The sequence below is a fragment of the Microchirus variegatus genome, assembly GCF_963457635.1.
Source record: "Microchirus variegatus genome assembly, chromosome: 16".
Lineage (NCBI taxonomy): Eukaryota > Metazoa > Chordata > Actinopteri > Pleuronectiformes > Soleidae > Microchirus > Microchirus variegatus.
In genome coordinates this window covers 15209102-15222702 of record NC_139817.1, presented here as the reverse complement: position 1 = coordinate 15222702, position 13601 = coordinate 15209102, and the positions used below count along the sequence as shown (strand labels likewise).

The 13601-nt window shown below is 40.4% G+C and overlaps 1 protein-coding gene across 1 annotated transcript in view; it reads right to left on the bottom strand.

The window, feature by feature from the left end:
- Positions 1-1688: 1688 nt before the first annotated feature.
- lpar1 (lysophosphatidic acid receptor 1) overlaps positions 1689-13601 on the bottom strand; it is a gene marked incomplete at its 3' end in the record, with an annotated part of 33561 nt that continues 21648 nt past the window's right edge. Inside the window, exon 3 of the mRNA XM_083902742.1 lies at positions 1689-2014. Coding sequence (XP_083758868.1) covers positions 1689-2014 — 326 coding nt within the window. The remainder of the gene's footprint in view (positions 2015-13601) is intronic.

The window sequence follows — 13601 nt, the reverse complement described above, 5'->3', positions numbered from 1 at the left end:
AAAGATGTTAAAGTAAGCATCAACATTATCCTATCCTCCCAAAAAACCATCTGCTTTCGTGACATAATGAAAACACAATCAATTCTGAATGTTAAGAAGTCACACAGTCGTATTACACTGTTGGTTTGCGAGTCCCTAAAAGAAAAGTACCTCAACAAATTAAGCCCCCCCCCCCCCCAAAAAAAAACAAACAAAAAAAAAAACAAGTGGATTTGATGAATTTGTTTTCATCAATTCTGGTCTTTTCTTTGGCTCTACCTGCTGCGTTTAAGTGTGTATGAATTAGTGACATCTACTGGTGAGACTGCAGATTGCACCACACGTAGAGCTTCTCAGCCTGCACATCGGGAAACTACAGTGGCATTTGCGTAACAGAAAGGAAAGAGTCATTCTTTCTTGTTTATTGTAGTAAGCCCTCCGCTCGGAAAAACACTCAGGCTAGTTTGTCCGTTGTGATTGCCGTAGAAACATGGCGGCACAAGATGGCTGCTGCTGTAGAGCAAGATCCTTGCCTAAAGTACGTAAAAAGGCTTTTTCTGAAGCTGTGAAAACCAAACATTTTTTTTAATTAATTTATGGCAGTAACACACTTATTCAAAGATACTTATTTGTGGTCTGCCATCATTTACACACTGGACCTTTAACATCCATCCAATCTATGACCATGATTCTTCTTAGACCTCTGGATTTTCAGATATTTGCTCAATTAACTAAATTCGACATTATAAAACTACAATCCTCCCCCATTTTCTGTCTTTCTTTCTTTCCACGTCTGCCTCACTGACACAGAGACCCTCGATAAAACTGTGGAAAGGAAAACAACTCAGCGCATTTCATGTCATACTCGGGAGTCTGTTAGCACTCACCAGATATGACCTTCACCTTGTCTCCATGTAACACTGCCTGCTTGAAAAAACTGCAAACATCCTCCTCCTCTTCAGTCTGGTCAGATCCCTGGTTACAACTTGTCTTAAATTCCTTCGAGAGAATAAAACCTTGGGGTTTCTCTCTCAGATCACGGAGAATTCATATGTTTAAGAAGAAACTGATAGGACATAATTCACAAAGACCAGCAGAATAATAAATACCTGTAATACAGTATTTAGTTTAAGTCACTGATGATGCCTCCTGTAACTTCCATAACAGTCATTCTGATAAGTCGCTATAAACATGTCAAACATGTTGTTATTTACATATTTGTTCCTAAAAATGGCAGTTTTTAATTTTAAATTTAAATCTTTTTCCAAATCTCGGTTCTGGCCTAAAATAAGAATTCACTTTTGAAAGGACTTGGTGGGTGTGGGAGGATGGGTGATACTGGCATTACCTTCATTTCACAGATTACTTTTAAATAGTTCATATCAGCATTGCCCGTAACAGCACATTTAATGCAGACAGAAAATAACAAAAAAAAAATACTAACAGCCTATTAAGAGTCCTTGAAGATCAGACTAACCCTTTGTGCTCTTTCTCCAACACAGAGATAGTCTCTTTGCATCTTTCTTCATAGTTGCCCTCGTTTTCCTTCTTCATCATCAAACTTCATTTAAACCTCTCCTTCATTCCGACTTCTATCACGTCCGTAGTTCGCAGTTCCCTCTTGACCTTCAATACCTCCGATTACCAGTCACTGTTTCCACGGAAGATTAACCCCAGTTGGATTAACCTCCATGACGTCCAGCTCTGCTTTATACAACTGAGTGTTCGTTGTGATGGTGGTGGTGATGGTGCGCGCCGCTGCCGCTCAGCACCGTGTGGTTGATGGACGACGCCGACCGGTCGGACCCCTCCGCCACCGTGCCGTTGACGTTCTCCTGCCGCTGGCAGCACAGGATCTGCCTGAAGGTGGCGCTCATCTCCTTGTCTCTGTAGGAGTAGATGATGGGGTTCATGGCCGAGTTGAACTCGGCGAGGAGGAGGAAGAACTTCTCATAGGTGAGGACGTTGCAGTTGGCGCAGAAGACGTCGAGGAGGAGGATGACCAGGCCGGGCGTCCAGCAGATGATGAACGCGCCTGAGGAGACAGAGGAACAAAAATAATTTATGTTTCACACGAAACATGAAATGACAGATTTACGATATATACAAAGCCAACATTTATGCTCCATTAACACAGATTAATCAGTAAAGTAACAAGTAGGGCTGTAACGATACACAAACTCACGATTCGATTTGTATCACGATTTTTGACCCACGATTCGATACATTCCGCGATTTTTTTACAATTTAAAAAACATTTTATTTTAACAACATTTACTTATATAGCAACTTAATGTAAGATGTAATAACAATATTTTGGAACACTGTGAACAGATTTGAACATAAATAAACCAAAGATTTCTCTCTTTTCTGTAACAAAATAATACTGAAAAATGAAAAGTAAATGATCAATAAGACTGAGATGTGTCCCCAAAGCATGCTGGGAAGTGTAGTTCTTCATGAGAAGCAGTTTTGTTCCAGTGGAAATAACTTGTTTTAACGCGATTAAAAAACATAACACGTTAATGATGATTGTAATTAATTAATTAATCACAAGTAACGCGATAATTTGACACCCCTATTAAAAATAAGTTTGGCAGCACTAACAGCTCATATGATGTGTGGCTGAAAATAACTGGGAGTTAGAAAGGGCGTGTCGTGAATCTGCCTTCTCACGGCACGAGACAGGTTCGTGGCTCTGAGTATCGCGATTTCGATTTCGATACGCATATCGTTACAGCCCTAGTAACAAGGAAAAGCATGTCAACATAACCAGATTGAGATGACTTCATAATGTGACTATAACTGTAATTATTATTTATGTGCAGTAAGACCTAATCAGAAAATGATGTGTACGTAACAACGTATTTTTCAGACTATTCTCTTTATCGGTTTATCGGAGAACCAGAGAGTCCATTGTTTGTTTGCTTGTTTGTATAGACATTTATGGAATTATGGAAAAAGTGGTTGTTTTCACTCTGCTGAGTGCAATTGAAGTTTCTTTTTTACTGTTATGACACAAACCAAAGTCACTCTACTGCCACAACTGCCATCACTTCACAACCACACCACCGTCCATCTACAGAACAAAAAAAACGACCACACCACTTTGAGCACAATCTACGAGAGTGTTTTGAAACGTTTGATTGTTGTGGCTGCATTAGGTTAGGGAGCCGCGGGAACTGGAAAAACACCACCACTACTAAAATGCTAATGTATAGATTCTTAGTTCCATTCCATTACCTGCAATTTACTGTGTGTGTCAAGAAAAATCAATAGACCTCCCATTTACAGTACTTTCACAACAGTTTATGATCTGGGTGAACACAGTACTTTTGATGCAACAGATTGGTGTGAGGAAAAATGAATGATTCTAAATAAGATAAATTCATCTCATGTCATACTATAGGTCAGGGTCAAATCTCATTATATTGGTTACCTTAGCGATAAATGTCTCCTAGAGTTGAAAAACGATGGTTTTAAAAAGACAGAATAAAACCTTGTTGAGTTAGTGAATCTGCAGATTTTTATATTATTATTTTTACAAAAGTCTTATTGTAACACTATGGGAACCTGGCAAGTTTTATTTTATTGTTATTATACATGTAAATAAAGTGTGTTAGCACAAATATTATGCCTATACGTTGTATAGTGAACTTTTGTAGAATTGTTATTCAGCAAAATGACAAGTTTTGTCTCCTATCCTCAGATAAAATAGCTACATTTATCGTGTTATTTGACTTGTTGTGTTAGCTAGATTATTACTTTGTGTAATGAATGTTGAAATTAGGATTTGTAAACCAAGAAAAGCCTTAAACCTTTGATACCTTTATAAAGGCCACTATCAGAGAACGAACCCCCGATGATTACAAGCACTCCCTTAACAACATCATCCCTCTCTTAATGAGAAAGAGAAATGATCAACCTTCACCTCATTTTCTCCTGCCCCGCCTCAACTATCCTATCATCATATCACCGACCTCGTGACCTCATCTGATGCAGCACTATTTCCCCCCTTGATTACATGGAAGTGTGTTATCTTAGCGGGAAAGGGTGGTCGTTTACTCACAAACGTCAGGTTCACGCATCCACAACATTCACTCCACAGATTCTACTTCTCATAACTCTATCCTGAAACAAATTCACTACAGTAAACCCCAGAGACGGCGAAAAACCAAACGTCTGGAAGAGAAATTAGATGAGCAGAGACGGTAGTGACAGGCCGGCATGTTATCTGTTAGTGTTGTGCTGGCAGCAGCTGCAAGTGAAGGCTTGACCTCACTTACCAGCTATGCAGGAAGACTCTCCAGGGTTAGGATACATTTTTCAGACAGTTTGAAACCCAGCAGAGAAAATATCCAAACTATTTGTCTCTCAGTGTAACTTTTTTCTTCTATGGACGGCACAAAAAAAAACAGTTTTCTTATCTTTTTTTTGACACAAACCATGTCAGAATAACAACAAAAGCACAATCTTTATCTTTATAAAGTGTGGCGGGATCATAAAGGGCTTCTTTATGATTCCTCCAGCTCTGTTTGAAATATGCATGAAATACCATTTTGTCCAGGTCTTCCCATAGGAATTGGGAATAAAATGGTCTTTGTGTGATTCTATGACCTGAGAGGTTTCCCCTGTCGAATTCTTTCATTTCCTCTCTGAATCCTGGGATATAGTTGCGTGAGTAACACCCTTCATCTCAAAATGACCTCTTTACGTTGACGCCAGTTTGCTAAGATAACACAGAGCAGCATTAAGGCTCCAAACCAGGTTCACAGAGGGTCAATTTGTGTTTTTTGTTTATGGAAGAAACGAGTCATTGACCTTTGAGTTTCTCTGACTGTGAGCAGCCATACTCAAAAAGTAAAAGACAGACTTAGATAAAATGTTCTAGGGATGTAGAGTATGGCCCAAGAGAGTAGAGATTAGATTTTTGTGATCGGTGATCTGGACACGATTACAGATTCAGGAGTTCTTTAAAGAACGTTAACAGTTAACCGTGTGAGAGAGGGAAGTGTATTGACACTGAACGGCCTTGGAGGTTTGCGCCCCTGTAAATGCTTTCTCTTGTTTTACTTTTTTTTGCGTCAAACTATTTGCCGTGTCACCTCACAAATATGTTACATGGAAATGTGGCAAATGAGATAGGCAAAAAAAACAACCTGGAAATTAGAGACGGAAAGTAAATAGCAAAGCTCCCTCCAACAGAGGTCTGGGAGTTGTAGACTAGAAATATACAGAAAGCTATTTGACACTTTTCAGATATTGAACTAGGAATTACACAGTAGTAAGAGCTGATGTATGGTCCCTGGAATATCCCACTTATAGCAACAGTGACCAAAACTTTATTATACATTTGTTGATTTATAAAGGCTACTTCTTAGATATGTAGTGAGATTCAACCTTGTTGAGAGTAGGGCTGCTCCACAATACTGGAAAAAAGTATTGTTTTCACTAGTGTTTTCACTAAGTGTCAAGTGCAGCTCTGTAACAGTAAACTTAAATCTAGCTTGAGCTTTCACTGTAGGGTGTGTAGTCCAGATGTCGTTAGCTATATCAGCAGTAAAACAGCAAGAAATCCAACCAGCATGACACTCAATGTGTTGTCTGATTTCAGTCAGACTAAGACAATAGCTTGGTTTTCTTACTGTCACGTAAACACGTTAGTCTGACTAAAATTGAGCTTGTCTTAGTCGGACTAACATAACTGAATAATGCGATTCATAGTCTGATTAGTCCTGCATGTGTATGCTTAGTCGAACTACAGTCGAGATCCTTTTCTGTGATGTAAAGTTCAACAGGAAACTGATTCAATATACAGTAGTTTACAGAGGCGGAGTCAGACATGCTCTGTGTGTATAATCGAACTCTGCAAGTTGTCTGATTGCCTGTCTTAGTCGGACTATGGCCATAGCTTGATTTAGAGTGTAGCCCACCACTTCATTCACCAAAGACCAAGAACGTGTCCAGTAAACACTACGGGTAATACTATGTTTTTAGTAAAAAAAAAAGACAATCAAATGGTCTTAAATTCTTGCGCAGTTCAATCATTAAGATGCTAGTTATCACAACAGAAGTGTGCCAAAAAGTGGGACTTCTGACAATCAAAATACCAGATATTAGATAAGGATAAGGTCCTAAAGACTATATAATTACCAATGAAACTATTTTTTTAGCATTAAATCACTACTACTTGTACTTAAATCATTCGTGACATAAAAATCAGATTTTGGATCCATATATTTTTGATAAGGACAATCAAACAAGTGAGTTTTTATTATGTTTTGTCATACAATTATTTCTCTTTTTTTTCTGTGTGAGGAAATGCTCTTCCTTGAGAGTGGGAACACAAGGCTCTGGGAACAAACACAAGGAAATAATTGAGACCAGACTGTGGCACTGAACCCCGCACTCCCACAAACACACAAATACAAAAACGGAGGGCAGACGTGGATAAACACTCACATGTGCGGACGCAAACGCACGCAAACACTCGCTTACATAATTGCACATAGCGAAAACACAGATGGAGGAGCGCTTGAGCACAACGGTCGGACTGTTTGTGTCGATGGAAGCGCTCACAAAAAATGGTCCAACCCCGTCCTGACAGGCTTGGCCCAACAGTCGACGCTGCAATCAACAGTGAGAGCAAAAAGGTGTTTTCTGCCTCTGCTCACCACCAACCCCCATCGTGGTTGTGAAACAAGGATTTCTTTCCTCATCAAGCTTCATATCTGCCAGGAAGGACTTTCCTCTAATGGCTGACGTTTCACGTTTCATCAATTTGTCATCATCAGGGCCGCTGGACATTGTTTTCCAGTGTTACTGACGCAGATATTCTTCTCCAAACGACAGCAGCTTGTTCTATTGTCCTCGCAGTCACATGTGGTGCTGGCAGAGAATTGCATAAATATGAGGTTGAAATGGCTTAAAGGATCACGCTGGTGGTCTTGCGTGTTTAGCCCTTTGACTAGAACTAACATGTTGTTCTGATTGCCTGCATTTCAGGCTGCCATTGAATGCCAGATAGTTGGAAAACAACTTGCAGAGATTTGAAACATGCACACGAGTGAATATCATGGCAGCCATTTTTATAGTCTTAATGTATTTTGTCACATTAGTGATCATCCATTTCTCACTTTTTGGATTTATTCTCCAGACACAGAGCGTTTCCCATTATAAGAGCTGATACCCACCCAATAATTTCCATATTCATGACAGCAGTGGCCTCTGATCATAGGCACAAATTATACTTGGAAAAAGTCAAAAGGTCCAAATTAAAGTCAGAAAACATTTTAATTAACAAAATGGCTCCAGTGCTACGTGTGGGTGGGGGAGTAACAGGGTTTACAGGGCAGGAATATTGCATCACTTTGCCCCAACCTACTCCATAAGAGGTTTTACTGAGCTATAAGAAGGTCACACTTAAGTGCCCAACTCCTTTACATCACAATTTGTTGTTTGAACAAGCAGTAGTTGCCACTATGGCTGGGCCAACTGGCTAAACCAACCCTAACCCAATGTTATCATGAAAAGGGTTTTGGGATTCTTGGGATAAAATGTGATTTGAAACCACTCTGGTCATTCTCCTCTGACCTCTGGCATCAACAAGGCATGTCTACCCAGAGAACTGATACTTTGTGAAATACTGAGACCAACTTGTCTGGCACCAGCAACCATGCCCCCCCATTCAAAGTCACATTTCTTCCACATCAGTTTGAACTGCAGCGACTTCTTTGTCAACGTGGTACAATTTCAAAATGACCACTTGAGTCTAGATAAAGTTGTGTCTCACACCTCCGAGGGTCTGCACTGATGTGTTCCACATGCAGTAACATGCTTAACTCATTATCCCCATGTTCTGCTATCTTGGATTCTCATGTCTTTCTATTATTTCTCTTCATGTCTTCGTGCCGACTTTGTTTTCCACTAACGCGCCGTTCTCCCGGGCCCTTAAGAATGAACAAACACACGGTATTAAATGACTTTTCTCATCCTCCCGTACAGCATGACTCTCTCTCTCTCTCTGTCTTTCTGTTTTTTTCCCCCTGCTGGTTTCCTGACGCCACCTTATTCTCTACTATCTTTTCCATCATACAGTTATAGCTCTACTCGGTTTGGTATCAGGCACGTTTGTTTTCCATTACTGTAGTAACTCAAACATGTAGACAGCTGCACGAAACTGTTGTGACGCAAACACAATAGTGACAAGCAAAGCAGTTGTTTTCTGTGTACTGCATCACTAGAATCAGTTAATTACAAAGATTAGTAAATGAACTGAAATACGACTGAATGGGGTCGGCTCACGATCGCTGGCTTTCAGCAATGCTGACGCTAAATACACCAAATATATTTCCTTACTAAATGTTACTACTGCGTAGTATTTATGGGTTTATATTACCCAAAATCCACTTTTGTATACATATTATGTGCTCCTGCATTGTCTAGTCGCTGTATAATAGTTTTTGTTTCATTTTCGTAGTGTTTCAAAAAGTCATGTAAAATAACATGGTCGCGGGCCGCTGTTGCATTGCCACTGTTAGCAGCGAGACACCATGTTTCTACGGGAGCCTGTATAGACAAACCCGAGAGAACAAAACGAGCGCCGAGACGAGGCTGAGACCGGATCTTTTTACGCGTTTAGAATAGAGGACCACACATATTTTACAGCGGATAAAGGAACACCAGTACCTGACCGTACGCCTGCGCCACGGAGAAAGACGACGAGGACGACATTTGACCGGCTGAGGATACCGTAGCGCTCAGGGAAGGGAGGGGGTGAGCAGAGGAGCAGTTCGTTGTTGTAAATTTCAGCCTCTCCTCTAGATGTCACTATAAACTACTTACTTCACCTTTAAGTAACTTTGATCTAAAGTTCGGCATTCGGTTTGATTCTTGAGTCAGACATCTCGCTCATGACTCTTCCAGTGACGACACTCTCTGACCAATCAGTGGCCGACAGTCTGTCGATGTTGCATTTTAGTATTGGCTCAGCTAGCTTGGAAGCAAATACTAAAAAAAAAAAAAACACCTATCACTAATGGAAAATGGGATGGAAACGTAGGGTTGAGTCGTGCTAGAACTGTACAGTATAGTAGAAAAGTGCCAATGTCTTTTCAAGTGGCTGTAGATTCAGGGCCAGGCTGGTGAAAACACTCAAAAAGTAGTTATTTGATGTATTACAATACCGCTAGCAAAGTGCTACGGCCTAGCATGACAAGCCCCGCCCACTCTAACCGCGTAATATAGAAAAGGACACACACTCAACACAGCACCAGTGCAGTAACCTCCAAAAACAAAGTGCACATGATGGATGTTATTATTTTAAACTAGATATATGTGTTGAAAATAACATTCTATTTGCAAAAACATACCGCTAGAGTGTAAGTTCTGTCAAAAAAACAGTGTTGATGTATATCCTTGCACATTTCTGAGTGTTGTTCTATATATGGAAATCCTGTCCTCTTTTGTGCTGGTGCAAAGCTGCATATGACATAGTCTACAGCACTGCATGTGGTCACGCCTCACTCCTGTAGCTTTCTAACATGACCATCAACTGTGGTCGTGACCAAGAGCCCACTGAAATAAGTGAGCAGTCAAAAAGCATTATGGAGTGTGTCTCTGTAATGGCTTCTTCTTCTTCTCCCTCACACACACACGCCACGCGCAAACACAGAGTGAATATTAGATAAAAGTTCACATTCAGTAGCTTAAGTGTTTACAGTAATTAATAAAGAGGCCTGTGTTGCCAGGGTCACGGTGATCTAATGGTTGTAGAAAACACTTTTGACTGGAAGTACAGTGAGTTCCTTGAAATGGAAATAATGAGATGTTTTTTTTCTCCCTCGCCCTTTCTCTTAGCGCAATAAGACACTAATTTATCTCCAAAGTATTTGGTCAGCAGGTTTTCAAGGATTCAAACTGACAAGTACTTGTCTCTTCTGGCCCACTGTGGTTTATTGGGACATAAAATGAATGCACAATAGGAAGTGCCATTGAGAATAAATACAGTTTGTCACAGTCGTGCCAGTCACCGTCAAATACTAATAAAAAAAACTGCATTTGATCCAAAGCAGCACTATGGTTTCTCTGTTTTATTTGATTCAACTTCAAACTGATACTCGTCTGGTCATTTCCTGCAACTGTTTTGCTTTCAGAATTGTTTGCGTATGGCTCTTTTTTTTTTTGCCCTCTTCTGTGAACTCTTTGATGCCATCTGACTCTGTTGTTTCTGCTCACGACAGCAGATGTTTTCTGACAACAAAAAAAGGCTCTGTCACTTTTTTTTGCTGATCCTGGTTTTTTCGGCTTAATGAGAGTTCAGGACATGTGAATTACATAGATTTGGTTCTTAGGCGGAAGTTGTACAGCTGAATGATAGATTACATTCCCACATTTTTAAACAGGCCTACTCCCTCTAACTCTCTACCCGTTGCTGTTACTTTTTGTTATTGTTATTTTGTTGTTGTACGGCGACCTTGAGTGTCTTGAAAGGCGCCTTCAAATATAACGCATTATTATTATTATTATTATAATATTATGGGTATTTAAAGATAGGTAATGTCACGCCTAACAACAAGGTACTGAAAGATACACAGAATTGTTGGTAGAAATTACATAGTTGAAGACTTCATCAGGATAGTATTTGATTATATTCAAGTTTATTAGTTGATGTGCAATAAGGAGGAAGAATAAAAGAGACCATCTACACACAAAGTGATTAGTTTGATGTGAACCAGTCATAGCGCAATATATATATATATTAATGTGCCAATAAATCCCACAATCTCATGTGTTAAAGGCCTTTGGTAAATTGTCTTTTCAATGGTCCACTGGATGTTCAATGATAAAATAATACACGTTTGAGGAAGATGACGAAGGAGCCAGAATGTACCAACTGACGCAGCTGAGGCGGATTCATTAGGACAGATGTCGCCTTTGTGAGTGTTTCAGTGATTAGAAAACTCTTGCACACACACTCAAAGCAAACAGGTGATGTTCGAAGATGCATACCGGTCATGCTTTCACCCTGATTCACCCCACTTTTCTCTGACTGTTTCTGTTACAGTACAGTTCAGCCAGAAAGGCTCATACAGTATGGAGCTCCAGTAACTGATGCTGCATAATCCCATCATACAACACTCTGTTCACTCGCTGTTTAAATCCATAGATGTATTCTGCCTGAATATGAAGGATACCTGCTTTTACCGGATCACCAAAGATCCCAAGACGATAGAGCGACAGAAACCTAAAAGTATAGATTCAGAACGCTGAACTCCACAGAGATGCGTGTATGAGTCAGTATCCTGCCATCTGTTCGCATGTGTTACGGCGATGGTATGTCTTGGCGCTCCTCGCTGTCTGATGATGTGATCCCATACGCGACAACCACAGGCTTTAAGATAATCAGTTCATTCACAGAAGCCAACACCTGACCCACACACACAGACACACACACACACACACACACACACAATGTTCATGGCTAATTTGTCTCACAGAGGAGTGATGGTGGAGAATCTCTGTTGTTGTCATTCAAGTAGATTTTTTTAGTGGACCGGAAGCTATAGCAAGACTGATGTTAAACCAGGGTCAGTTATATCGTTTAAACTGTATTTTTCACCTCAAATTTTGGTAGAAGCCTCATGTACAGTGGCATGTACTTTGGGACATTAATCAAGAACTTAATCAAAGCTGCAGTAAGCAGGAGTGCTAAAACAAGGCAATCTCTTTGTCTCTAAAGACTTGGGTTATACTCAGATGGTGCAGCATGGTTGCTGCCTCTGATAGGACCCGTATTCAGAATAGGTGTACACTCCTAGAAATATAAGTGCTAAGTAGAACCATATAAGGCTCTTCGGTTTGTCCTTATAGGAGAACACTTTTTGGCTCCAGGTAGAACCTTTTTATAAACGTTCCACCTGGAACCCTTTTAGAGGGTTCCACCAAGAACTGGAATCATTAGTGTTACCAAGAACCCTTTTCAGAAGCAAATAGTTCCAGGTAGAACCTCAGCCCTTGTAGAAGGACCATTATGGAATCCTTATTTCTAAGAGTGTAGGGGAACAGCCAATAGGAGCACCTGTTGTCTCTGATTGGACAATGTCCCCTGTCACTCTCTGGACCACACCCTGCCGTGATTAGTCAAAGCCTCCCATGACGACATAAACCAGATGAGGTGCAGAAGTGACTTTCTCTCACAGATGACTTGAATTTAAGAGTCCTCAAAGGTTATTACGGAATCATTCATCACATTGGCATCAGGCACCAATTTTTGTGATCTTCAGGCTTATGTTCCTCTTTGTGCCTCCTCATATTCATAAAAAATGATGGTCACAAACTCCATTAAAGCATGCGTGAGAATGAGAATGTTTATTTAAACGGTGTTTCCATTCGTGTGTGCGTTTTGTTTTGAAAAGCCAGATCCTGGTTAATTTTTTTCCCATCAGATTTAATGTGAATGGAGCCAAACGCTGTGTCCTACTGTCCACCACTCTGCCTGGGGATTCGTGTGACTGGTCGCCAGCCAACGTGAGCGCACGCATTTTGCCCATGAATGTGTATGTGTATGTGCGTGTAAGTGTGCGTAACCCCCTCATCCTGTCTTTCCAAGAAGAAATCATCCGTAGCTGGTTTTACAGCATCCTGAGAAGGACAAGTGGAGAGGACACTAGGCAGCAGGGGACCACTTATGATCATCTGGTCAACAGATGGAAGAAGCTGGACTGGGTATTGCTTTGGGAATTTACTTTATGGTCAAACGGCAACGGCTGAACTCATCTTAACCTTCCCTGAAGAAGACGAAGACAATCGCGACTCAACGGCAACTCGAACTCCCATGGACACCGACTGTCTCATGGCTGTTTTGGTTCTTTGCTGTCCAGAGAAACACAGGATGAGGGAGTTTTCCCCCCTAAATCAACTGGGGAAGAAGTGTCTGAGAGATGTGAATAAGAGATTGTGTAGCATATCCAACCGAAAAAATACTTCCTTTCTATCAGTGCAACAGAGAAATGTGGCATTCAATGACCTCCTCGGTGCTTGAAAAAAAAAATGACCTCATTCAGAAACAGCGGTGGATTCCTGTCTGAACCAAAACAAATTACACCCTCTTTCAAAAGACGTGTTTTCCCAGTATGGGTCTGGATTCAATAAAACCAAACTAGTGATTTTTTTCTTTTGCTTTTTTGTTCACAAAAAAAAGAAATTAATAACAATGATATACAGTATGTTGTAAATAAAGGTAATACTGCTCTTACCAGAGGTAAAGAATCCCTAAAACAGCCTTTAGAGCTCAACTGAGCCACATTCCAAAGTCATTTATCCTCTATCAAGGCTGAAAAAGAAACTTTCTGTCTTAAACTGATCATTAAAATGAACCCAGAGTGCAAACAAAATAGAAAATGACACCATCTATGTTTATATTGTGTATATATCTCTTGTAACACTTTGTCGTGTGTTGGTCAATATCCTAAATTGGTGTTTCCCAATCCTGGTCATCAGGGACTCAGTGCCCTGCATGTTTTATAGGTTTCCCCTACTCCAACTAGTGTTGTGTCGGTCATGAATGATTCGTTCGAAAGTGAACTGACTGGGATCACTTCATGAACTGATTTGTTCACTCG